General features: G+C 56.7%; 1 protein-coding gene across 1 annotated transcript in view; it reads right to left on the bottom strand.

Annotated features, from left to right (window-relative positions):
* Positions 1–27,413, bottom strand: part of DTX1 (deltex E3 ubiquitin ligase 1) — an 80,115-nt gene that overhangs the window by 37,782 nt on the left and 14,920 nt on the right. Inside the window, exon 3 of the mRNA XM_067550264.1 lies at positions 6,823–7,504. Within this exon, the coding sequence (XP_067406365.1) occupies positions 6,823–7,504 (682 nt within the window). The remainder of the gene's footprint in view (positions 1–6,822; positions 7,505–27,413) is intronic.

The raw sequence follows: 27,413 nt of genomic DNA, 5'->3' as shown, positions 1-27,413 counted from the left end.
TCCATCTATACTGACAAACCCACGGTTACAAGCTGGCTGTCCCTTGACCCAGTCATAACCTGATTCAGATCTGTAGTGTAGACAGAAAACGTGTCATTAATCAGGTCAAGTAACTGGGCTAAAGCCTGGGCCATCTGGGCATTGCCCTGGGCATGCGTGGGAACCCTCAGCTGGGCTAGGGCAGTATTCGAGTCACTTTCATTCCCACTGGCTCTCTCCAGTGGCTGCGCTGAATAAACTTTGCTCCGTTTGCAGCGACTGCTGTGAGATGCTCTTGAGGCAGGGCTACGGGGAGCCCAAGCCTACACCCAGCTCAAACACCTCGGAGAGAGTCACATCCCACAAAGTGCTGGGCCCACTCAGACCGAGAGAGGCGGAGAGGCGAGATCTGAGGCCAACAAGGACACATCTGCCTAGAGATCTGGGCCTTGTGCAGTCCTGCCACGTGGTGTCCCAGCCTCTGATCTGCAACACCTTCACTGGCCCTCACTTGTATTGCCCCGGCAGGAGGGGGAGAGGGTGTTGCTGTGTCAAGGGTCGGCCAAATCATAAAGCCATGCTGTAGCCACCTGGCTGGTGACAGATCAGGGCCTCCTGAGAGTAGAGAAGAGGTGATGTGGTGAATTGGGCGTGGGAACCAGAGAGTAACTGAGGCGCAAAGATTTTCTCACTGACAAACAGGTGTTCCCAATTGCAAAGCCAAAGTGAAGATGACAAACTGAGCTTCCACCGCAGTCGCAATGCTGACTCAGACCGAGCCTCGAGCTGCATTTCCCCTCCTGCCTCCACCCCAGATGTTCTCAAGCGCTTCTCCATCAGCTTCTTTTCAGAGGCAGTGTCTCCTAGACTCCAGGTAGGGACCCAGCCAGTGTCATTCAGATCTAGACCTTGATTTTGCCCCAACAGTTGGGTCTGGGGTGGGGAGGATCTGGGATTTTGGTTTAGCCCATTATAAGAAGCAGCTGCAAAATGTAGATCCAGACCCAGGTTCAGACTGTGACCTCCCATCTCTCCTGGTAGGGGGTCAGGTTGGATCAGTTCTTTGATTTGAGCCCAACTCTGAAATTCACAGTATAGCGTCTATTTCACAAGTGATGCCCCCATCTCGATTTACAAAGGATAAGGCCAAGGGCTACTCTCCAGGACACCAACTTTTCTGCTTCGCCTATCCCCATCCCAACACTGCCCTGCCTGGAATTCACCAAAATCAGGCCCAGAAGGGGACATCCTATCCAGCTGCTGCTCCTGCCGGAGTCTCCTCCACACTATCCCCAGAGTATGTTGTTATCTTGTCTCTCTGCACACGTCTCAATGACCTCTCCTGACTGCTCCATTTTCTAATTGCTCTTGTGGCTTGGAGGGACGTGATCTAAACTGTACTTCTTTGATCTGCTGTGGGACAACCTGGACCAAGTCTTTGCCTTCTGGCTCTCTGCAGGGAGCTATTACCATCCTCTCACCCTTTCTGTCTTCCAGGAGTTTAGTCCCTTTAGCCCTTGCTCTCACACTGGACCTTTCAGCCCATTTAGCCCTTATCACTTTCCTTTGCACCCTCACTGTCTCTTTAGCTGTCCAGCCGTGCACAGAGTGGGCCAGATCTTCAGCGGCTACACATTAGCTAAGTCAATGGAGCTACGCAGATTTGCAGTGACAGGATCTGACCCAACAGTCCTTCAAGTCACCCCCACAGAGCTCCTCTGCACTCTGCCATGCAGCTCCTTCCTGCTATTTTCCTTTCTCACTGCCGCCATACACTGCAAATCTGTACTGGAGCTCTCCCCCTCTATCAGCCTGCACATCACTCTGCTCTCCGCACTGCTGCTTCACTGGTAACTCACAGCACTGACCACAGGCTCAGCTGACTCAAGGCTCCCACTGTGCGGCTGTTCGAGCACAGAGCAGAAGGCAATCCTTGCCTTGAAAAGTGTGCAGGCTAAACAGAGCAGGGTAGGAGGAAACACAGAGGGGAAGTCACGTGCGAAGGGCACCACGCAGGTTAGTGCAGGGCTGGAATTAGAGGCCAGGCCTCCTGATTCCCCCTCAGTGCCCTACCCACCAGCAGATCCTGCTGTCTCTCCCTTGGAGCGCATTGCATTTGTCTAGATTAAAGCTCCTTTGCTCAGACCTTTAAATCCCAGAGTCTTTCTGCATCTCATGGGCTTTGCCATGCCGCCACTTCATCTGCAACACAAAACGCTCTTTGTGCACTGGACTATTTAGAAGAAAGATGTTAAACAACAGCCGCCCCAGCGCGGACCCCGGAGGGAGCCCCCCACGGCTGCTAGCCACTCTGATTTATCTACCGCTGCTCACAGGGAGCGACCTGGGTGCTATTTGCGAGCCAATTCCTCCCCTGTGCAGGGCTCTTTCCTTTCCAGCTTCCAGCACTCGAAACATTCCATGCAAATCAAACTCGGCGAAGTCTCAGCATTTCCCACATTGGCCGTCTCTGTGGCTTGAGCGTAGAATGCTGAGTGTGTTCATAGATGATAACGCCAGAAAGGAGCAACTGTCTGATACAGGAGGGCTCTTCTCTGGGAAGCCAAGCTAGTTCTCACTAAAGCACTGGCACCTAGATGCATTACTTAGCAATTCCCTTCTTATCCGAGCCATTGTCAGTTACATGCTGGATTTAATTTCTTCTTCCTCCAGCCTTGCAAAGGGAGGTGGGAGTGAGTGAAGAGTGCTGTGCTGGGAGCCCCTGGGAGACCACAGGTCTTTGCTGATGCGCAGAAAAGATAGAGCCCAGTGGCAATGCCTCCCCTCCCACACTGCCTACTGGCTTCCGACGGCAATTCACCCTCCGGGCTGCATTCTGGCCTTGGCTCCTACATCGACATCACCGCGGGGGCCAACTGCAGTATGAGGCGAGGTCAGAACTGGACTGAGACCTGCCTGCTCATTTCACACGGCCATCAAAGAGCTACCAGGCGGGGGAGACGTTTGCTCACCAGCCAACATGTGCCATTTCCAGTCTCCTCGGCATTTCCTTTCCCTGTCCACAGGCTGCTCTCCGAGGGAAGGTCTGGGGAGTGTTTTGGGTAAGACATGGCGGAAGCAGAGGGTTTAAGAAAGTGAAACACTCGGCATTGGCCATTCCACATCCATCTGCTTGGGACTGATGGGCCACATGCTCAGCTGATGTAAATCAGCAACTCACTGAGTCCCTGGGGCTCTCCTGCAGAGCTTCTACTCACAAACACACATGTCCTTTTCTTGGCATATGGTACCACACCTGCTGGCAATGAGTTACTGGGGTGAACCGACCTCAGATGAGCCATTTCTGCACCCAGGAACCCCTGGGCCAGCACCAGGCCAACCACACCGGTGGGCTAACCTCCCCCAGACTGAGCAGCCTTTTAGACAAAGCGCTGCATCTCTCCGGCTCTGTAATTTTCCATCACACACCTCCCCAGCCTCCATCCTGAGAGGCTGCCAGTGGGGTGTGCCTGTGCCCACAGCAGCCTCTGTACAGCACTGGGTGTTAGCGAGGCTGAGCTGGGCCTGCCGCAACTCATGGCCTTGGATTAACGGGGGTTTTACAGTTAATCCAATCGGGTTTACCTCCCAACGGTCATTCGACAGGTCGCTCCTGGGGGCTGGAAAAAGACCCTGGTTTGCCTGAGAGCACCAGGAGGGAACAGCAGAACTAAGGAAAGGCGGAGGAGAGAGACACACCTCTGCAAAGGGAAGATCTTGGATACCCAGGTAAGGATACCCAGGTAAGTGGAGGGAAGGGCGAGTGGCCAAGGGGCGAGGAATGCAGGTGGCTTGTTAAGTGCAGAATTAAAGGGAAGCAAAGGCAGCAAGTCCTGCTCAGGGGACCACACACGCACGCATGCACAGAGCACACAGCGCCCATACAGCCGACCTAGTGGGACGCTCCCCTGGGAGCCACCCAAGGATCTAATTTAGACTCATCTGCAGCTCCCTCATCCCGTTTTTATAACTGCGACAGACCCAGGGGGCTAGATCCTCAGCGGGTGTAAATCAGCATCGTTCCTCTGACCAGTGGAGTTCTCCCACTCCACACCGGGCGAGGAGCTGGCCCTGTCTTTGATTAATTCATAGGGGGCAGGCCAGAAAAGAGCCTCTAGATACAGAAAGCCTCTTACATCGGGGCAAAATTATCCCCTGGGCATCCCCATTGCCTTCAGTGAGTGTTCATGGGGTAACCAAGAGCAGACGGCGCCACCGTCTCACTCAGTTGTCTGGAGTGGGCTGGTGGTGACAGGGCTTAGCGGGTCAGAGAAAACTGCCTGGTTCGTCACTGACCAAGGCTGCAAGAGTCAAGATAGGCCAGCTTGTTCAACCACACTTCTCACACTGCTGCTCCCCGGGAAGGGCTAGGAGCTGGGTTTGTGCTCAGTGTCCAAAGCAGAGGAGATGGCAAGGCGGGCGGCTGAAAAGCTGCGGAGGTGAAAGTTGTGCCTGAAATCATTCTTGCTCTGCTTTTGTTAGGAATGCTTTGGGGGTAGTTCCAGGGCGGGTGTGACACAGAAGGTCAGACTAGATAACAATGGTCCCTTCGGGCCCTGGACTCTCTGTGCCAGCCAGGCTGACCGCATCCACCCATCGTCTGGCTTATGGGACAGACCCTTCGCTGGGGTGACTCTGCAGAGCTCCATCGATTTCAGTAGATCTGCGCCAAGTTACACGAGTGGGGATCTGGCCCTATCTCAGGCACCCATCCTGGTATCTAAGCCTGGATACTGAGTAGTGATGGACCCAGAATAGGGAGGAACTAGTCCAATATGAAGAGTAATAAACCCCAGATCTCATCCATAGATCTCAAAGCATTGTACAAAGAGGGTCAGTGTCATTTACAGACGGGGAAGCAGAGGCACAGAGAGATGAAATTATTTGCCAAGGGTCACCCAGCAGCAGAAACAGAAATAGAGCCCAAGTCTCCTGCAGCCTAGCCCAGTGGTCTACCCATTAGACCACGCTGCCCAGCGAAGCTGAGGCCTGCCTGGCAATGACAACATTGAGCGCTATAGTCTGACAGCAAATCCCGATAACCCCATGGGATTCACTCCAATCGGGAACGGACGCAAAGCCGTGCCCCTGCATCTCCAGTGGGTATCACGGGATGGCTGCAAGTAGCACCAGACCCGAGAAGAACAGGGCTGGCCCCCGCAAGCCATGGGCAGTGCTTCTCAGACTTGGCTGCCTCACTCCCCCCAGGGCAGAGAGCAGGCCTGAGCCCCACGCACCCCACGTCGGAGCCCTGGACCATTCCGGGCTGGCTCGACAGCTCTGGGAGCCTGGCTGCTCGCGTTACTCGGGCTCTCTGAAAGACTGACGGGGCGGAGCGTGGACTGGACAATGGGCGCGGCAGTGACGAAGCTTCTGGGGCCTGCTTAGCTTTCAGCGTCCTGCACCGTGTTCAGAACGCTGCCCGGGCCCTGTGGTCACAGAGAGAGTCTGCAAAGCCCTCACGCATGCAGCGAGGGAGCTGGTTTGCAGGGTGCTGCCCTGGCCTCAGCAGAGAACACTTCAGCAGAAGCACCCTCCTGGCAAGGGTCTGAACTGGAGGGGGGACAACGTGTCTGTGGGCACACAGCCGCCTGCTAGGGAGCCTGCAGACAGCCAGCCAGAGTGGTGCTTGCAGGAAGTGCAGAGGCGTGGGGAGAAACCAAGCAAACAAAACATGAAACCACCTCTCCCTGCCGGAGCCCCAAACACTGCGGTGTGAGCTGGGGGGCAGGACCCTGGCTCCACGCTGCCGTCGGAGCACACACTGTACACATTCACTAGCTTTGAGCGAGCCAGCGCGCCTACTGGGGCAGCGAAGCCACGGCCACACAGACCAGCCGCCTGAGTGTGTCCTGCGGCTCCCTGGCGGGGTCGCGCTGGGCTGGCTGCCCACGCTGCTGGGGCTTCGCTGCCACTGTGCGATGAGCTAGCTAGATTCCCCATGCTGCAGCACCCAGAGCCTGGGCACATTCCTTATACGGGCAGCTCCACGAGCACTGCGGGTGCCGGGCAGGCCCGCCAGAGACGTTTCAAGCCTCTCAGAGATCTGGCTCCTGGCTGGGACTCGGCTGCGTATTTGTCAACGAGTCAGGATCTGGGACCCTGGCCTAGCGTCAGCACGCTCCCGTTCAGCCAGGGGCTGCGCTCTTGGCTGGGCTCAGCTGCGGGGCACCTCCTGCTGGGAGTGGATGTGACTGAGGGGCTGTGTGGGACAGCACCCTCACAACCTTCCCTCCCACCCAGCACTCTGTCTGCACAGGTCCTCAGTCACGGACACGGAGCTGCCCTCTCAACACGTTGCCCTAGGCCCAGAATTCCCTGTCATCTCCAGGAAGGGACGGGTCACCCAGGCCAGGGCTAGAGTGGAGCAGAGGGGGATCATCACGATGTCCAGAACATGAAAACTGAATCCCACCAGGGAGGGATGTTCCTTTAGTCAAGTACCATAGTGAACACCAGGCATCTGGTTCTCCTCTCAACTACACTGGTCTGACCCCAGTCTTACTCCACTGTCTTCAGTGAAGTCACTCCTGATTTACCCTGGTGTAAGAGAGAAGAGAAGCAGGCCCATGGCAGAAAGAACAGAAACTGAATTCCATCATCGACCCAGGAGGGTGCGTCTGCTCCAGATGAGAGCCGGGGGTCTCTGAGTGCACAGGGGTGGAGGATGCCAGACTTCCTACACATGCAGGCCATATAGCGCCATATAGCGCCCCAGGCATTATGGCTGAGGGGCACTGGACTGTTTGAGCAGCCCTATCATGTGACCTGGCTCCACATCTGCCCTCTAGCAGCTCCCCCCACGTCCCCGCCACGGAAGCCACGAGAGGTACGGAGCCTTACCCTGGTGGGATGGAGGCCCTGGTGCTCAGTATTGTGACCCGCTGCGTGCCAGGCCTGTTCAGGTTGTTCTGCCCTGGGAGCTGGGTGCCAGCGGGAGCACTCTGACTTCGGGAGAAGGTGGTCACTTGCATGCCACTAGGGGACCGGATCTGCTCCATCTTAGCTGTCCCGCCGGCTGGCCCGGTGCCCGCAGACCACAGTGCTGTCCCGTTGAAAGTGTTGCTCTGCCTGACAGCCAGAGTCCCGCTGCTGTTGCCCGCATACACCTTCCTGCGCTGCGAGGCCAGGATGGCATTGGAGGCTGCCCTGGTGCTGTTGACCAGCAGGCACTGTTGGCAGGAACACGGCTGCCCGGAGTTGGTGCCCACGGGCCAGGACTGGGACTTGGGGATGGAGCCCATGGTGAGCGGGTAAGCCAGGTCCATGCGGCGCCGGAGGCGGCGTTTCCGCTGCGTCTGCCGGTTCATCTGCGACATGCTGTTGAAGTAGATCAGGTAGCAGAAGCCCAGAGAGGAGAGGTCCAGCCACGGGTGCTGCTTCTCGTAGGCATTCTGGATGGTGATGCAGATGTCCATGTCGTAGGGAGTCCAGGAGCTGTTGTCGTTCTCCCACTCCCACACGATCCCCTTGCCGGGGGCCGAGGAGGGCTCATAGAAGTTCCTCCTCACTGGACGCATGGTCCCTGGGGACAGAAGAGCAGAGAAGGGAGGGTGAGCTTCCCCAGCATGGATCAGATACACGAGCCCGTGTGAGGAATTCAGCCCTCCAGTGGGAGCCTGGGCAATCCAGGTGAGCCAGGATCTCACACCCTGGGCTGGTCCTTCCAGCCCTGGCTTTCCTGACACCTGACCAGAGCTTGTTAAAAGGACCCTTCTCCCCAGCCATCGCCCGGGGCTTTTTACACCCAATGGGCCATATCCTCAGCTGATGTAAATCAGCACTGACTTCAATGCAGCAATGCCAGTTTACACCTGCTGAGGTCCTGGCCTTGTAGAATTACTGGAAGCAAGACCCGTTTATGTGATTATGGCCAGCTCCAGCCTGAGCGCGATTCTCCTCTTGCCCTGGGGTAGTGAGCAGGAGCTGTGGGGTTACCCCGCTTTACTCCAGCGTAAGGGAGGATTCAGACTCAGACCCCTGAACCCACTTTGCTTCAAAAATGGGTCTAATTCACCACTACCTTCTTCCAAGCGGGGCCAGGACAATTCCCCCGGCTCCCCCGCAGTTCCATGGGGGTAGCAGAGCCACAAACCAGCCCCGCTATGCAGGGCCCAAGCATAATATTTTCGGGCCCAGTACAAACTTGTAACACAGGCCCCCTCCCACACACATACCCATGGGGGTTGCAGCCTCTGGGCCCCGGTAAAGTGTACCCTTCCCCCCACGTGGGGGCCCTGCTGCTATGCAGCGCCTGGGCATCCGGGTCAGCATAGGCAGTGGCAGATCACACCTCCCCCGCAGTGGGGCTCCGCCCTGAGTCGGAGGGGCCCCTGGGACAGGTGTGGGGTCACACCTGGTCTCTCAGTTCAGCCGCCAGCCAGGCCCCAGTTCGTATTCACTAATGGCTGTGGGTTCGACACCCGTCCCTTAGGAAATGGGCTGAACAAACTCATTGCACGTAAGCTGTGGGACTCAGCTAGAGTCGGGGACTGGCTGTGAAAGCTTCCGTTTCCCGCAAGCCACCGCACACGCCATGTCAGCCCCACACACTGCATAAGCCATTGGCCACGGAACCAGGCGTGGGGGGCAGCACTCGAGCCATGACCCCAGCTGAGCTGTGAGCAGGTTCCAACACAATAAAACCTGCACGCGTTATTATCTCCAGTCCGTTGGCTCGAGCTCAGTCTCTCTCTGCTAGGCTGAAGAGCCCCTTATTAAATGGTTTCCCTGCGTAGATACGTACAGACTGTAATCCAGTCACCCCTTAGCCTTCTCGTTCGCCATGTCTACAATGCAATGGAAGCCAGCCAGGTCAGTTCACTCACTCCAGCTGCAGGGCTAAAGAGTGCAGTGTAGGCATGTGGGTTCAGACTGGCAACCAGCCTCTGACACCCCACGAGTGGGGAGGGTCTCAGTGCCCAGGCTTCAGCCTGAGGCCAGCCTGCATCAGTCCTGCAGTTTCTAGCCCTGCAATCGGCGCTCCACAAGCCGCGTGAGCTGACCTAGGCACGAGACTCAGTGCCGTGGGTTTTTACTGCAGCGTGGATGAGCCTGCATTAAGGTACATAGACTGAGTGCTCACGACAAGGCAGGTTTTCCAACCCTTTAACCATTCTCGTGGCTTTTCTCTGACACTCTCCAATTTATCAAAGTCCTTCTTGAATTTGGCACCAGACCTGGGCACAGGATTCCAGCAGTGGTCACAGCAGAGCCAGATAGAGAGGTAAAATCACCTCTCTGCTCCTAGTGGAGATTCCTGTTTATACACCTCAGGATTTCACTAGCCCTTTGGGTCACAGAGTCGCATTAAGAGCTCATGGTCAGCTCATTACCCACCACAGCCCTCCAATCTTCTTTAGGGTCCCGGCATTCCAGGGTAGATTGCCCCACCCTGTCAGCATGGCCGCAGTCTGTGTGTCCAGGTGCGTACACTTACAACAGCCGCATTAAAACACACTCACTTGCACTGTATGCCAAGAAATCCGGAGCACTCTGACTCACTGACCTGTCCTCTTTACTATTTCTCACTCTCCCAATTTTTGTGTCGTTCTCAGTGATGATTTTGTATTTTCTTCCAGGTCACTGATGAAAATGTTAACTAGGGCAGGCCAAGTACTAGTCCCCGTGGGACTCCACTGGAAGCAGACCTGCTGGATGACATACCCTGTTTACAATTACCCTTACCACTAATGCAGGGTATAGTGGAAACACCTTTAACCACAAATCTTTGTCGGCCTGGCCCAGCCTCACAGCACATCACACCCATCACAGAGTGCAGTTTGCGATCAGCAGCAAAGGATTCAAGGAGAGCAGTGATGTGAGCAAGACAAGTGATGGGGACAACAGGGACCGACGGCTTTTGGGATACGAGGAATAGAAGTGAACACCAGGCTATAGGTGCCTGACTGTGAGGAAATGCTGTTGTTCCTCCTCCCCAGAATATCGATTCCGCAGGCGTCTTTACTGAGATTTGTGAAGGTTTTATCCTCAGAGCCCTTTGGAATGAGACTGAACTCAGGGGCTGGGCCTCCTGGGTACGTACAGTAACTAGGGGACTGTTGCCTCAGCACGAGCACAAACAACCCCCTGTGATGCTGGCAGGCCAGGTGCCAGCTCATGCCAGAGCCCTAGGCCCGTTCACTTGGGTATTAGTGTAGATCAAAGCCACTGTGAAATGTGTTTGGTGTTTAAACTTCATGAAAACTAATGGGATGCTATCTGCACTGTTTCTCTTCTCTCTCACCTGTTGTAACGTAGTAGCAAGCATTTCCATTGTTTTCCCCCGTAACAGAATAACCCATCAAACAAGAAAGAAGCCTTGTGGAATGCAAAGGAAGAGAACCTGGATGGAAAAGTGCTAATTTCAAAGCAAGTGGCCATTGCACGTGATGATCGGAGGACAAAGACTAAGCGCATTCCTCACCCACCGTCATCACAGGAAAAGTCACGTGTGTAGTGACACTGCCGGCTTGTTTTCGGTGAGAAGAAGCTATAAGAATGGATTCAAAGAAAGATCCTTCATCTCCAGACTGGACTGTGACAGGGAAGGGCACCAGATGCCAAGCGGAGATCCCCAGAGATAAACTGGGTGCCCTGAAAAGACTTTTGGGAAAGTGGCCGTTAATTACATTACAGCCACCATTTGGAGTTATGAACTGTGACTCACCTGCGCAAGCAGCTGAAAACCTGTTTTCACCTCCCAGTAACTCTCATTTCCTTTTCTTAGCTAATAAACCTTTAGTTCGTTTACTATAGAACTGGCTGCCAGCGCTGTCTTTGGTGTAGGATCTGGAGTACCAATTACTGGTCTCTTGGGACTGGGAGGAACCTGATGTGGTGTGCTTTTTGGTTTCAGTGACCGTTTATCACAAAGTCCAGTTTGTGTGGGGGCAGGATAGACTGGAGATCCTAAGGAGACTGTCTGTGACTCCGTGGTAAGGCTGGTACAATGATACTGGAGTTCACAGCTATTACTGGCTTGGTGAATCTAATTACAGAGCACACCACCAGCTTGGGGTGGCTGCCTGTGTCTGACAGTCTGCCTTGAGGTTGGCACTCACAGCTGAGAGTCACTCCAGACAGTGTGATGCCCACACTGCCTGGGGAGCCAGAGCCCACCCCATGCCATGGAGGAGCCAGGAACAAACCAGGCGCAAGTCATCCCCTGCAGCCTCCAGCTGACAAGGCAGAATTTCAAGGGACCTAAGCTAGTGCCTGCCCCAAAGGCCATCAAAATCAACGGGAATCTCCCCACTGCCTTGGATGAGCTGTGGATGTGGCCCGAAGATCACAGCAACCAGTGATGGTCCAGGGCACCCACTCTGTGTGGTCTCCTCTCAGAGAGGAGATCTGCTTGGGAATACAGGGTTTGTCTACACTGCACTCAGAGGGGTGAGACAGCATGGGCCGGCATACCTGTATTGGCTTGGGAACCAACAGCAGTGAAGCCAAGGCAGCACACCTGAGACTCTAGGCATTGCTATTTTTATCTGAGCTAGCTAGATTAGAGCTAGCGCAAGTGTGCCAGCCCCTGCTGCTATCACACCTTCGACTACCGTGTAGACATATTCGAGGTGGTGGCTGAATCCCCTTTGGCAGGATACAAGCGGCTGCCGCTTGGCTTCAGTGGGAAGTACTGTAAACCCAAGTGAGCTGCTGTGAACAAAGGAACCTGGTGACTGTATTAATATCAAGGCCTTGTCCACACTGGGGTTTCAGCCACTGATGTGGCTGCACCTATGCCAACCCCTCATGTAGACAACTACCCTGGCACAGCATGATTTGGATTGGAGCGGATTGCCCCACCTTCTACCATGTCTACACTAGCTGGTTGGACCAGTGCAGCTCCACCAGTGGCTGAAACATCACACAATGGTGTAAATCTGGAATAACTCTTGCCAGATTCTGATCCCAATTCACCATCTCCATGGCAAATTCCAGAGAGATGTGGTCTCCTTGAAAATTGAGCACTGCCTGTACTGATCTCTGACAAGTGGCCTACAGTGGTCTGGTGGTATATTCAGTTTATGCCCATCATTGGGAAACCTTGTCATGCCACGATCGCTGGCCACAGAGCGGCATTCCTTGGTACACATGCTTCAAAATTCATTGGCCTTCCATTCTCACATGTCCATACCAAGACAGCCGCTGCAAGCGCTGCTTTCTGAGAAGACGGCTGCATTTAAATGCCTTGCGCAGAACTTCTTTTGGTTTGTTTTAACAGATTTCCAGCAAGCCTTTAATTCAGTGCACGAGCGAGTTTGTGGGATCTGGTGAGGCACCGCGGCATTCCTGGGAAGCCAGTGTCATTGATCAAAGCACTGGAAACTGGAACATAAAGCTGCGTTTGCCGCAATGGCAGATGCCCGGCGTGGTTTCCTATCTCCATGGGAGTTCAGCCAGGCCGGGTGCTCTCACCATCGCTGTTCAGTATTTGCACCGACTGGCTGATGGATAATGGCGTGGGGCTGCATGCCATTCTGCACCGAGAGCTCGAATACGCCCCTGACCTTGTCTTCTTGGCTCAGTTAGGTGAATCTCTGCAGCCGATGGCTCATCTGGTGGGGCAAGAAGCAGTGTGCAGTGGCCTGGTGACTAATCCGGATAAAAGGGAGTCCCTGGCCAACTTCATCAAGCAGCCGCCGGTTCCAGATCAGAGCTGGGCAGTGTGATCCTGTCCAGACGGGACATCAAGCAGGTGGCAACTGTCCAATATCTGGGAGATGCTCAGACAGCAACAGCCGCTGCCATGTTCGGTGCCCTCCACAGGCCTCATTGGGGATGTCCACAGCCCCACAGTGATACCAGCTCTGGTCCCAAGTGCGCAGTTATAAATGCCGAGGGGTCGGCGTGCGCTCTCAGCCGCGTGGGAGCACAGCGTGTTGCCTTGGCTGGCCACATTTCCATGGGCTGGCGGTAAAGTGGCAGTCACTCCTGGGATCAGTGTGACGATGATGGTGTAACTGAGAGCAGAATTTGGCCCAGCACCTCAGCTCTGACCTGGAACTGTCCCTTTTCCTGCAGTTGTGAGGGGTTCAAAGGCTGTGCGGTGGGGAGGGGAGTGAGGGGCTGACCCCTGGCCAGAGCTGTGACTCCAGGGCCGGCTGGCGACGTGGAGGGACATGAGCTAAGGTGCAGGACGACATCACTGGGGCAGAGGTGAAGTCATGCCCTCCTCGGTGCCTGCACCCATCTGCACAGGCTGCCACACGACTTCCTGCCCTCCCCGGGGAGAACGGTGGTTGGATCGGGCGGGCTGGATGCCCTGCAGGGAGCAAGGTGACAGGAGCCCAGCCCAAAGGGCAGCGGTACTGGCGGCGCAGCGTGTGTGTGGTGTGCTGGCTGGACTGGGCTCCTGTCACCTCGCTCCGTGCAGGGCCATCCGGCGGGTGCAAATGGCTGAACAGCCGCTACCGGACGCTCCTGCTCCACCCCTCCCACACTCCGCCCCCTCCCCCACGCTCCCACCTCTCATGGGAGAGGGCGAAGAGGCAGAAGCAGCAGGCAGGAAAGGGTTAAGAGGCGGGACAGTGGGCGCAGTGTGGGTGGGGCCCAGGCAGAGGGGCGGAGCAGGGGAGCAAGGGGCGGGAGTCAGGTGCCACTCATGCCTGCATGGGGAGAGCTGGGCTCTGAGCACAGCAGCTGTCCACACCCAGCAACCTCTGCAACAGCTGCCAGGACCTGACTCCTCGTTTGCATTCAGCCCACGCGGCCGGGCTGACCGGAAGGCCCTGCACTGGGGGGCCGAGGGGGTGGCGGGGCAGCGGAGAGGCAGCAGGAGGGCAGGCTCCGTCAAGCCAGCCTCTTTTGCCAGCCTCCGAAGTGTGCGAACTAAGATGCCATGTGAAGAACTAACACGCTCCCGGGGCCCGGCTTTCCTAGCTGCCCCTGCCCTCCTCAGCCCCCGGGCTCTGCCCTGCCCCTGCCAGCGCAGAGAGGCTCTGAAGGCAGGTGGGGGGGTGTGCACAGCGCAGGCTCCGGCTGGAGAGGCGTGTGTGTGGTCTGGGGACAGCGCTCCTTGAGCAGAACGACGGCGAGGACTCAGCAGTCCAGCTGGCCCGTGGTGGCCGTGTGCGAGGGCAGAGTCGGAGCAGGGCTGACTTGCTTCCTGGATAAGGCCCGTTCTTGGCACTGCAGACCCAGGTCTTACTTCAGTTGTCTCTCTCGGTCACAGCTCCCTCCCCACACCCGCCCTTCCCGCATTCAGCACAGCCACAGTCCCTGCTATGATCCAGGAGGAAATAAGGAGGCTGGACGTGTGGCCTGGCTGTCACAGCCTCAGCGCAGTGGGGAGGCGCTGTGCAGCGACAGCAGGAGTCCTGGCTTTCGGGGCCTGTTCACAGAACACACCCGCAGGGTGCGGAAAGGGCGGATATGTAATGGTGGGCAGGAGAAGCAAAGGGAGAAGTTCCCTAGTGCCCAGGGATCAGCCAGTAGGAATGGATGCATGGGAGGGGTGTCAGTGTGTCAGACAAGGACCCGTGCGGGGTATCACCAATGCCTATGAATGGGAAGCATGGAAATGAGGGTCCCCAGCTCCTGAATGAGAGGCATGGGCATCCCCAGTACTTGCATGGGCAGCACGGGTGGAGCCTCCCAACCTGTGAGAGGACCCCCGAGGCCGAGGAATGGGACCTCCACGCATCCCCCCACATCCCACGAGCCAGGATCAGTGGAGCAATGAACACAAATCCTCTTTATTCCCCAGGCCTCACCTCTGAATCACATGTCCAGCACTGCAATCTCCTGGAGCCGCTGTGGTGCAGCTGATGCAATTAGCATCCTCCAGCAGGAGAGCAGTAATGGGCTGGCAACAGCCCAAGAGGCAGCGTTCTTGATGTAGTGCGCAAAGCTCTGATTCACGCGATGCAAACCCACTGGAGACGGGGGAAAAGAATCCCACCCCAACCAAACAGCGGCCTGCCCGGCACAGCTCCTGCCATGCACCCTGCCCGGAGAGCTGTCTGCCTGGCAGCGGTGAGCTCACACGGTGATGTGCTGCGAATCCCATCAATCTGTCTGTGCAGGCCAGCTCCCGACCAGCCTCCTCTATCCGTGTCAACATGCCTTTGCCTTTAATCTTCCCTTGCGCCTGCCTCTGACGCCAAGGCTGACACTGCAAATGCACGAGCAACCCGTGTGTGCAATCAATAATTGTGTTTGAAGTGTTCTGTTAGCTATGCATCCCTCCCCGGGGACTCATCAAGCTAAACAGCCATACATTAGTGGTTGCTGTGGTGTTTATTTCCAACGAGGCTGGCTTGGCTGTTATTCTGGCTCCTTGCCCTGCAAAAGGACTGCAGCAGTTTGAGCTGGGACTCCCAAGGAGACACGAAAAACCTGGGCTCAGTGTGTGTATAAGAGAGAGCGGGTTTGATCCTGCAGGCCTTATTCAGGCAAAGCTGCCAGGGAAGGACTTAGCCACAGCAAGCAGGGCAGGATTATAGATCTGTCCCCTCCTGACCATCGGTGTCGACTAGTGACGGGCAAACCACGCAAGGTTTGGAGATTCCATTAGGGTAATAAGCACCCAGAGGGCCAAAACCCCTTTATTTTAGGCACTTGATTGGGAACCTTATAGACGGCTCCATCCAGCCACCAAATACCTCTGGAGAGTAGGACAAGTCCACGGTTGTGACTATGCTACACGCCATGGCTGGGTGGAACACCACAGATACAACGCAGACACTCCTACTTCAAAAGCCACTAACACTTGAGCTAAGGAATCTCTGTTAGAGGGAGAGGGACTATGACACACAGTTGTGCACTGCAGATCACATCCACTAGAGGGCAGTGGTGCATATATACACCAGCCCAGTAGCCAAGGGACCTGATTGTACTCTGGGCCACCTCTTCTGTGCCAGCAGGTTTTTAAGAGGGGATGTGACCAATTACTTCCCCCGGTGAGTCTCCAGGGGACTATGAGATGGGCAGAAACATGCTCCCTGAGCGGGAATTGAACATACCGGCTCTGGCGTGAATTGCCCAGGGGTCTTTAATGAATGCAAGTGGCTAGGAGGGCATTCGGTTTCTGGCTCCTCGAGCAGTACACTCGGCACTGGGGACCGACACAGGCTCAGGCTGACTGCCATCTTTCTGAGCCCCTCACTATGGCACCTGGCCTTGTTTGGCAGGGCCTTTGTACCACCCGGCGCAGGCCCCGTCATGCTTACCGACCAGATCAGCTCTTCCACGAAGGCCTCATTCAACCCTCCCCAGCACCAGGAGCCTGCCCGGCCAGAGCTCGGTGCACATGTGGCTGCCCCTCTGGGCGGGGCGTGTGCAAAGCCATCGCTAATTAGCCCACTCCCCCATTTGCTCACTGTGCTCAATGGCTGGACAGAGGCTGAGCAGACAGGGGGAGTCGGGGCAAACTGGATTAAAGAAACCCCCCAATGGAATCCTTGCCGGCGCCTGGCCAGGGCAGCACTTTGGGAGGGTTACTCAGGGCTGGGGTGATGGCCGTGCACGGGAGACCCGTGTCGCTCCGGCCAGTTCCTCCCTGCACCATTCAAGGAGCGCTGCGCTGGGCTCCGGTTCTTCAAATTCCCGGCACCAAAGCCAAAATGACGCTAAACTGAGATCTGACAGAGTCCTTCGTCCCACTGCCAGGAGGAGACCCCTGTGGTCACCCCTCCCTGGCCCTCCCATCCAGGGGGGTGGACAGCCCCTCCCTTATCCAGGGCAGGGAGCCTCTTCCCCCAAGGTTTTGTTTTGACTGGGAGAGGTGGGAGCCTGGCTCCCCCTTTCACTACAAGGCTCCCGGCCCTGGTCCTTAGAGACGGTTTCCTCTTCTCCCTGAGATCAAAGCTCAGGATCACTGCCTCTCCGCAGCCCTGCCCCGGCTGCCCCGTGGTTTCCGTAAGGTTGGCGTTAGTTATGAACTGACCACTCGGCCACGCACCTCGTTTGGACCCGGAAGTATGCAATCAGGCAGAAGCAGAGACCAAAAAAAATCAAATACAGGACGGTGCTGTGTTAAAAAGACAAGGGAAAGCAGCATTCTTCCTCTGCATAGCAAACTTTCAGAGCTGTATTAAGCCAATGTCCAGCTGTAAACTTTTGAAGGAACAGCCACACCACTTTGTTTGGAGTTACGAACATTTCAGTTATGCACAACCTCCATTCCCGAGTGCGCCATACTCTGAGCTTTGCTGTACTTGGAACGGAGTAGCCTTGGCCCTGCCCCTTCCCCCAGGCCCGCTGTCCTTAACGGCCAAGTATACCCCATTACACGCGCCCAGTCACCAGGGACATTACGGCCTGCCGGGCACCCTCCCATGCTCTCCCGCACGTCTCTCCAGCAGCAGGGCGGCTCGACGGAGCGTGCTTTAAAAACTGGAGGACAGGCCTTGCAGCGCGAGGAGGGAAGGTGGCAAATATCAGCCTCTTCTACGTGGGGGCTCCCCAGAAATTCTCTGCCTCGGCTAACCCAGGGCTAAAAGGACTGCAGCCACTCCAGCTGGGACTCAGCAAGAATTCACCAAACTGCAGGCGAGCTTGCTGGAGTCTGAGCCGACAGAGCACAAGAGCAGGCTTTAGGGTCTTGTAAAGGCGCTGGACTGGCACGCAGGGATCGGTCTGCTGTCAGCTCCTCCTCCTGACTCTGCGTGTGCACTGGCCGTCTCCGTGCCCTGGCCGTGTCCCGGGGGTGAGTGCTGCTCTACTGGCTTCAACCGGCTTTGCATCAGGTGCTGGGTTTGCAAAGATATTTAGTCGCCTAAATCCCTTTGCAAATCTAGCCTCAGGCCCTGTGAGACACAGGCAGTGGCAGGAGTCTGTTTACACAGTAACCGCCCCAGCGCCGGGGCAAACCAGCAGGGCAGGCAGCGGTCACTGGCAGGCTTGGGGAGGACGCCGGGTCACATTAAAGGGCATCGGTAGAACAAGCGTGGGGGGAAACACCAGGAGATCTTAGGTCAGGATTGAGTTGCTTTCAGCAGAGATGCATGGGGCCTAGGACTGAATGAATGTGGTGTTTGTACAGTGCCTAGCACAACCGGGCGCTGATCTTGGCTGGGGTCTCTGGGTGCTATTGGAATCTAAAAAATACCGAGTGCCTCAATCCTTTCCTGCCGTGGAGTGACTCTGAAGGACTACCGCAGCACGCTGGCTGCCATGGGGAGGGAAGGGAAATCACAGTCCCACTGCAAGAGGGTGGCAGGATGTGGGGAGCACAGACGCTGCCGGGGCCCGTCTCCCCTCCGAAAACCAGCGGCGTGAACTGGCAATGCCCTGTGCTGAGGACGCGCAGTGAGAGCAGCACCGCGGATCCTGGGACCACAACGGGGCGTTCTCACCTCCCTGAGCCCCATTTCTCCTGCTGCGCATTCTGCCCCTCCACCCCCCCTCGCCCCGGCAGCCAGGCGGGGGTCTGAGAGAAAGGGGGCAGGGCTTTGCACTAGGGCAGCAAGTTCTTTTAACCTGTGGGCTGCAGTCAGAGCGGTGTGAAAAGATAAGGCCCAGTCAGACCTGGAGTCTGTCCCCAGAGAGGAGCTGCCAGAGAGGTGAGGGGCAGGCTCTGGCTCATGCCGTGGGCAGCAAGCTGACTACCCCTGGAGGGGCAGGACGTGACGGAGCCCAGCTCCTTGCTCCGGACTACGCTGCACATTTGCCTGTAAAGCGCTGTAGGCCTCTGCCCGTGAGCAGCTTCAAGTGGCTGAACACTGGAGCTGACGGGGCCCACGGGGCGTCTCTCCATGAAACCACAGCCAACGGCTCGAGCCAGTGAGCCGGCCGCCCAGCCTGGCCTATGCCCCGCTGCAGTGCTCTGCACGGACTCTGCAATGGGGGGAGCCCACAGAGGAGAAACAAAGAGCCCAAACATCCCTAATCTCCGCGCATGGCTGCCCTTGCCACAGCACAACCCAGCCCCCAGCAGCGTGAAAGCAAAGTCAGCCGGGACCAGAGCTGCCTCCTTCTACCAGCTTCCTCCCTCTGGCCACCTCCTAGGTACCGCAGTGATACCAGTGACCGACAGACAGACAGACAGGAGAATGCCTGGTCTAACTGCTCTGACATCAGTGGAATTATACCAGGGGATAAATTTCATCCATGGAAACTGGAGAGAGGAAAAGATCTATTGTGTCATCCACCCCATCCCGTTGGGTAGCCAGTGCAGGGTCGTTCCCTACAGTATATTTCCATTGCTTGGTCCAGCCTAGGTCATTGTGTTCCCAATGACAGGATTCCCTCTACTTCCCTTTGGGAGCGGACTGCATCCCCTGCCAGGATGTTTTGCTGACAGCCGTCCTGGAGACGCAATGCTAAGGCCTGGGAACTGGGGTCATGAGGCCTGGATTCTGTTCTATTCCCCGCTCTGCCACTGACCTACTGATGACCTTGGGCACGTCACTCCCCCTCTCTGTACGTCTGTGTTGTCTGGTGAGCTCTTCGTGGTTGGGCCTGCCTCACTTGTGTCTGTGCAGCGCCCAGCACAAAGGGCCCCGTTCTAGGACCTATTGGGATATAAATAATAAAGTTGGCCCTTTTCAGCTTCCAGCCCTCCCCTGCCAGTAACACCCTTTGCTCTGCCTAGGACCGGAGAGGCTGCGCCCCGAGCGGCTCCAGACACGGGGCTGTCACAGCTCCTCAGTTTGCACCACCTGCCTGTTGTTAGCGTGCTCTTTATAGGCTCCTTGGACCACTGACAGACCAGACCAGATGAGACGCCCTCCATCGATCCCGTGGTGCCCCATGGTACCCGCCCCGCCGACTCCACTGCAAGCCATCGCGCAAGGACCGCTCGCCTCTTCTCTCCTGGCTGGCGATCCCGGCCCCTGGGTTGCAGGTCAGTGGGCCGGAGGAGGCTGTTGTCTGTCGGAGCTCTGCCTCGACTCTTCCTGCAGCTTCTAGCCCCCGGGATGCCACCTCCTTTCACTTCCCTCTCTTTCCCACCGCTCCCATCTGGGCCACAGCCTGCCCTGTCCCTCTTGCAGGCATCACCTGACTTGGCTCATTCAGTGACTTCAGCCGCCACTCAGGCCCCTGCAACTCACAGCCAGCCTGCGCTCCACGCACGTGTGGCCTTCGCTGGGAAACAGGGCGCTGCGCCGGCCCCACAGCGGGTGCTGGGGCTGCTGGTAGCCCTTCGTCACAGCAGCTTTGCTCTCACGCCAGGACACCTCTTCCCTTGCTGCAGCCTAGCCACACCCCGCGGCTGTGCTGGCCCGGGAGCCCCGGCCCGCTCTGCAGCTGCACACGGCCAGGCTGCCTTTCCTGGCCGCTGCTTCCCAGCCATTCTGGCCAAGACTCTCAAAACTGGGGGCTCCTAAATCCAAAGCCAGGCACCTGCCTGAGTCGCTCAGTGCTGAGCACCCGGAACTGTGCGGCTGACAGCCAGGTGGCCTCAGGAGCCTCACATCAGCCCCTATTTCTGGGAATTCGGGGCCCCACGGCCTCAGATTGCTGCTCAGCAGCTCCCTCCCTCTAGCCCCACGTACACCCCTGACCCCACGTATGCCCCCCTGACCCCACATACGCCTCTCCCAGCCCCACGTACACCCCCGACCCCACATATGCCCTCCCAGTCCCACGTACGCCCCTGCCGGCCCCACATACGCCCCTGCCGGCCCCATGTGGCATGCCCATCTGTCGAGCTAGCTATCTATTCAGGCCCTTTCCCCGCACTTCCCAAGTCACAGACAATCTCTCTCCACCCCCACCACCCGCAGGCGCACGCTGCCGGCCTGGTCTATGCACAGAAGTTGCACTGGTTTAACCATCCCCATTTCTCACTCCCCCCCCCCCCCCCGCTCTCCCCCCCTCCGCTCTCCCCTCTTCCTTTTTCCACTTCCACCATTTCCCTTCCTCTGCCTCTCTCGCTCCTTCTCCCTGCACCCGCCTCTTCCCGGCTCCTCCCTGTGCCCTAGATTCCCCGCAGCAGAGGAAGAGCGGCTGGGCTCACACGGGAACATCCCCTCCCTAAGGGACCGGCAGCGGGAAAGGCTGAAGACAGGCCAGTGCGCGGGGACACAGCCGGCGCTCACGCAGCAATGAACAGCTTATCAGTACTTGCCCCTTGCTGCCATTGCCTTCCTCTGGGCGTAAACAGAAGCCATGAAAGACAGGCCCAGCTCCCCGAACTGCCCTGCACGCTGAGCCGCCACTTCACCACTGCCCTTGTTTGCTCTAAAGAGACTGTGGCGTGGGTGGAAGGGGCTGCGTTGACAGCCCTGGAGAGAGAAATCCTGCTTACATCGTCCCAGCAGGGCCCATGGAGCAGCTCTCTGCCTTGGAGGGACCCCGCTAGGGGCAACAGGAGAGCTCAGGCTCCATGGACCAGTCCGGCTCTCTCTCCAAAGAGGGGACAATTGTACGGATGGCTCCAGAGAATGGACTTAGCTGGGGTGCGCTTCGGTCTGCATCTGTACAGGGCCGTGCACAATAGGGCCCGCTGCGTGGCTGGGGCTCCCAGGTGATACTGCAATACAGATAAGGAATAATAATCCTAGGGGTTACAGATCCTTTTGCCTGGAGGTCACCAAATCCCACGGAGCGCTAGTGTGGCAGCTGTTCACTCGGCTCACGTCCCACTGCACAGATATCCACACCGCAGAAAGCGCCGCTGAGTCTTTTCCTGGATGCCGTGGCCGGAGAGATCCCGTTGGCACGCCTCACCTGGGACTCCAACCCTTCCAGACGTGTGCTCCACTTCCATACAGATAGGCATTCTCCAGGGCGTGGGATGGCCCAGGAGTCTGGGATTTCCATAGCCTTTCTCCAGGATGGGGCTGATTTGGCAGCAGCGTGGGTGTAACAAGGGTGGCTAGATGGCGTTCAGCCCCATGCTGGATCTGCCACAGATAGTTTGCTTCAGCCAACACACCATTCACTTGTTGAGAAGGGATTTTGTGCCAGAAGCAGCTCCCAGGGAGCAGGCTCTGCTGATCTAACCGTTGATCTAATCAGCCTTTCCCTCCATAACTGCCCAGCGCTGAGATGATGGCGCTAAGCTCCAGGCAGACCCTGCCACATGCACGTAACAAGCTGCCATTAGGATTCAGCACAACCCAGCTGTTGTGTTGCACTCCGTGTGCCCGGGACGCCTCGGTTTGCTGTACGTTGTGCCTTTAAATTTCTCTGAAATCGTGTTCCCATCTGCAGACTGCCTGAGCTGCCACAGCCTGTTACAGATGAGCTGCACACACTGTGCTCTCCTGCTCCTGGGTACTTGACTCTCATTCTTTACTCTGGCTGTTGAGCTAAAATAAAAGCCATTTAGACTGAAAGTCCATCTATGGCTGATCTTACCTCCTGGGGAAAAACAAAGGCATGAAACCTGGGGGACGAGGGTAGTAAATTAATCTCATGAATAGGAGGGAGCTTTCCCTGAATGTCAGTGAGGGCTGGTGCTCTGCTACCAAGCTACAGGAACCCAAATAGAACAGACTAGAACAGGCAAAGTTCGGGGAAACAAATCTCTTATTAATTCGTTACAATTTGTATCATAGTCGCACCTAGACGGCCCGTTGTGCTCTACAGAGACACAGGGAGCGACTGTTGTAAGATAATGTTTGAGCACCCACATCACAAGCCCTGGGACTGTGCAACTCATCAGGAAGCAGAGACATTAATTAGTGCAAAATGCTGGTCTCCAACAGGTGTTTGTCCTGCCAAGGAAGGCCCATCAACACCGGAGGGATTAGAGCAGAACAATAAAGAGGACAAAAGATTTTGTTGTTTTCTTTCCCCCCTCTACCCCCTCCCCCACCCATGAAGATGGGTCTTGCAAGTGAATTCCTCCCATCAGCTGAGTTTGCAGCTCAGAGCAGAAGCAGGGATGGACTAAAAAACCCCAACAAGGAGGAACTGGATCTCACTGCTGCTTGGGCTCTGCGGCAAGGTATCTAGGCATAAGCAAGGGATCCCCAGCTGCTTAGCCGGGGTTAGCCCTGAAGGACACACAGAGCTTGCTGATTGTAGAAGCTTCTCTTACCTTTTGAAACATAAGATTGTAACTCGTGTGTGTGTTTACCTGATTTAACCGGGTAAATAACTCCTGTTTCCTTTTCCTATTAATAACTCCAGTTTATTACAGGATTGACTACAAGCGTGGTCTTTGGTGGCAGATCTGGATAAGTGACTGGTGCTACGGGACTGGAAGTAGCCGGAATATTGCTGTGATTCGTGGTGTCACAAAGGGGCTGCCCTACGTGGTCAGACAGATCGGAGCGCCCCAGGGACTGTCTGTGATTCCACGGTCAGGCTGTTCCAGTGCCTGAGGAGTTCACACCTGGTAACTGGCTGGTGAAATCTCAATATCGAACTCCCAGCCAGTTTGGGGTGTGTGCCCTGGTCCCTGACAGGCCGCCCTGAGGTTGGGCCTCACACTCCAGTCACTACAGGACAGCTTGCCAAGGCTAAGCGCTGCACGCTGAGGAGAGCACTGAACTGAACCGAAGGGCACTGCTTTCACTCTGTGCTTGGCGGTGTGCAGAGGTGGAGGGCCTGGCCGCTCGTGTGTGGCTGTGCAAAGAGCGCGGAGGCAGCTGCGCTCCGGGGTGCTAGCGATCTCCATCCATTTAGCCCCAGGTTCTCTCTGCTCTGCCCCAAGTACTTGCGTAGGGGGCCAAAGGGCTGCCGGGTGAAATGGCCAGCCAAGGAGCAGGGCGTGCGGAGCCCGGAGTGGGGCGCTTGTGTTGCCAGCAGCTGGTAGGTTGGGGGGAGTTTTCCCTGGTGGGCACAGCCCAGGCTCCCTTGCACTACGAGCAGGTGGGAGCGATTCAAGCCGTGCCCCTTGGATAACCCGCCAAGTGTCTCCATGGGTGCAGAGTGGCTGCCCCTCAGCCAGCCCTGCTCATCACACGGCTGCAGCAGAGGAGGGGACAGGTCCTAGGAGGAGCTAGAGGAGCTGGAGCAGCCGGGGGGCAGGGCAGTGGGAACGTGCTCAGCTGGCAGAATCCATGCACAGGGGAAAATGCCCTGGGAGCTGCAGCCGGGGGGCTGAGGAACGGTTCTGGGTCACTTCCAATGTCTGGAAAATCAACCTGTGTCCGCAAAGAGTGGCTGGGTGTCGTGGAGGGTCCCTCGAGGGCTCAGTACAGAAGCGAGGAGGCTGTCTCTGTTTGCCCCTCTCCCTGCCAATCAGGGCTCCGAGGGCAGTGCCAGCTTTCCCAGCACGGTACAGATGTGTGGGGTGGGGCTCCACGCTGAGCACTGCCCGGCCACACAGAACCGGCCTCACCCCAAGAGCTGACGGTCTAGACAGACAGGCCAGGCAACAGCTCCGCAGCAGAGCCAAAAGCAGAATCCAGATCTCCCGGGTCCCCGCCTAGCGCTGTGGTACTTACACACCTAGCCCACCGAGACCAACGGGCACCTACATACCAGTGAGGATCTGGCCCGGCCCTTCAGCTCGCAGCCGCCACGTGCTGTCCTCTGTGCAGTACACACTTCACAAGCACGTCACAATCACGGCAGGGCAGGGCCGGCTTCTGTGGGCCTCTCTCCTCCCACGTCCAGGGCAAGCTAGCTGCACAGGCTGCCCCTCGCTCGGGCTTCAGAGGAAAGATTCCCCAAGACATTTTACACTATTTTCCAGCCCTGTTAATTACTATTATAACAATTATTTATCCGCTGGCTTCCGAGCAGTAGCTCCAGCCCGGCAGAGGGGAGAGAAGAGAATTAGGCACCAGAGCATCTGCTGAGGCAGCAGTTCTGGTCTCCGCAGGAGGAAGGCTCTGGATGCATGGCTCGCATCATCTCATGCCCAGGGACCGTGGCCATGACTTCCTCCACCGCCCAGCTGCAGCGTTCCTAGCCACGTCAGCCGCCACGGCCAAACAGAGCTCGTGGATGGAGCTCTGCCAGTGCCAAGGCAGACAGCAGCGTGCACACGCCTGTCACTGCTGAACAGTGCCTGAACGTAACGCCGTGACGGTCACTATGATCACTAGGCTATAATGAATAACAGCCCCCGGGAACCGCAGCATTGAGACAGACTGCACCCCTCTGTTACAGCACAGCCCCCAGGAACCCCTGCACTGAGACAGACTGCACCCCTCTGCTATAGCATAGCCCCCAGGAACCCCTGCACTGAGACACGACTGCACCCCTCTGTTATAGCACAGCCCCCAGGAACCCCCACACTGAGACAGACTGCACCCCTCTGTTACAGCACAGCCCCCAGGAACCCCTGCACTGAGACACGACTGCACCCCTCTGTTATAGCACAGCCCCCAGGAACCCCCACACTGAGACAGACTGCACCCCTCTGTTACAGCACAGCCCCCAGGAACCCGAGCACTGAGACAGACTGCACCCCTCTGCTATAGCACAGCCCCCGGGAACCCCTGCACTGAGACAGACTGCACCCCTCTGTTATAGCACAGCCCCCAGGAACCCCTGCACTGAGACACGACTGCACCCCTCTGTTATAGCACAGCCCCCAGGAACCCCCGCACTGAGACAGACTGCACCCCTCTGCTATAGCACAGCCCCCGGGAACCCCCAGCACTGAGACAGACTGCACCCCTCTGCTATAGCACAGTCCCCGGGAACCCCCAGCACTGAGACAGACTGCACCCCTCTGCTATAGCACAGTCCCCGGGAACCCCCAGCACTGAGACAGACTGCACCCCTCTGCTATAGCACAGCCCCCAGGAACCCCCACACTGAGACACGACTGCACCCCTCTGTTATAGCACAGCCCCCAGGAACCCCAGCACTGAGACACGACTGCACCCCTCTGTTATAGCACAGCCCCCAGGAACCCCCACACTGAGACAGACTGCACCCCTCTGTTATAGCACAGCCCCCAGGAACCCCAGCACTGAGACATGACTGCACCCCTCTGTTATAGCACCCCCCCGGGAACCCCCACACTGAGACACGACTGCACCCCTCTGTTATAGCACACCCCCGGGAACCCCCGCACTGAGACAGACTGCACCCCTCTGTTATAGCACAGCCCCCAGGACCCCCCACACTGAGACACGACTGCACCCCTCTGTTATAGCACAGCCCCCGGGAACCCCCACACTGAGACACGACTGCACCCCTCTGTTATAGCACAGCCCCCAGGAACCCCAGCACTGAGACACGACTGCACCCCTCTGTTATAGCACAGCCCCCAGGGAACCCCAGCACTGAGACAGACTGCACCCCTCTGTTATAGCACAGCCCCCGGGAACCCCCGCACTGAGACAGACTGCACCCCCCTGTTATAGCACAGTCCCCAGAAGTCTCTATCGACTGTCCCATGGTTCCAAACATGGGTCTCACTCTTCCCACCACAAGACACTGATGGTGCACGTGTCCTGGCCTCCCATCCCCCACTCACTGTGAAAGCCAAGGATGGCCCAGTGGATAGGGCACTCGCCAAGGCCTTGGCAGACCCACATTCCAGTCCCTGCTCTGCCCCACACTGCTTGGTTCGTCGCTGGGCCTCGAGTCCCCACCTGTGACATGGTCTCACAGCACAGCCCTGCTTCGGGGCTTGATGAAAAGCACATTATAGACTGGGAGGTGCTCCCATACTCCGGGGATGGGGGCACAGATACAGCCATGCTGAGCACAGCCACTTTGTCTGTACCTCCAGCTAAAACCTGCTCAGCCACACGTGGTGCTGACCCCTCATGTCAGCCAACTGCAGAGAAACCCAGAAGATCTTAACCCAAAGCATTTTTAGCAAAGCATCGTTCGCATGCTGCAGGGCTCGCATACCGGTCACGACTCAAGAGGAAAGGCTCCTGTGGTTGCAGAGAAATGCCCAGTTTCGGGATTGAGGAGTTTCAAAGGCTGAACTAATTCTCATCAAGCTTGAACTGCCTTCTTCCATTCTTGCTCAGGACTACGAGACAAGCCAAGTTTGACGTTTCCAGCTGCGGCCATTCCTGAGAAGTGCAGCTATCACCTCTGGAACACATGGGGAGCTGACTCAGGGATCACAGGGCTCAAAGCTGGGCCACCTAATTCTGCTCAGATTTTTCCCAACAAACATGAAATCAAGCCGCATTTTCAACGGTGCGGAGTACCCACAAACTCAGCTGACGTCAATGGGATCTGTGGGCATTCAGCACCTCTGAAAATCAGGCCCAGTACTGTTAATTATTATCTGTATTTCTAATCTGTAAACACGGCCTCCCTTCTTTGTTCCAAGAAGTAAACACGTACATTTAGCTTGTTAAAATGCATATTGTCTCTTTGCGCCTAGTCTACCAAGCAACTCAAATCGCTCTGAATCAGCGACCTGTCCTCTTCAGTATTTACCACTCCCCTAACTTTTGTGTTGCCTGCAAAAGGTCATTGATAAAAGTGTTAAATAGCGTACGACCAAGAACCGATCCCAGCAGGCCCCACTGGAAACACGCCCACTTTATGACGAGTCCCTCTTTACAGTTACATTTTCTGACCTATCAGTTAGCCAGTTTTTAATCCATTTAATGTGTGCCATGTTAATTTTATATCTTTCGAGTTTTTTAATAAAAGTG

The sequence above is a fragment of the Emydura macquarii genome, unplaced genomic scaffold (assembly GCF_026122565.2).
Source record: "Emydura macquarii macquarii isolate MOO-44397 ecotype Brisbane River unplaced genomic scaffold, CSIRO-AGI_Emac_v2 contig_1254, whole genome shotgun sequence".
Taxonomy (NCBI): Eukaryota; Metazoa; Chordata; order Testudines; family Chelidae; genus Emydura; species Emydura macquarii.
Note: the sequence above shows the minus strand (reverse complement) of the source record. Positions and strands in the feature narration are given on the sequence as shown.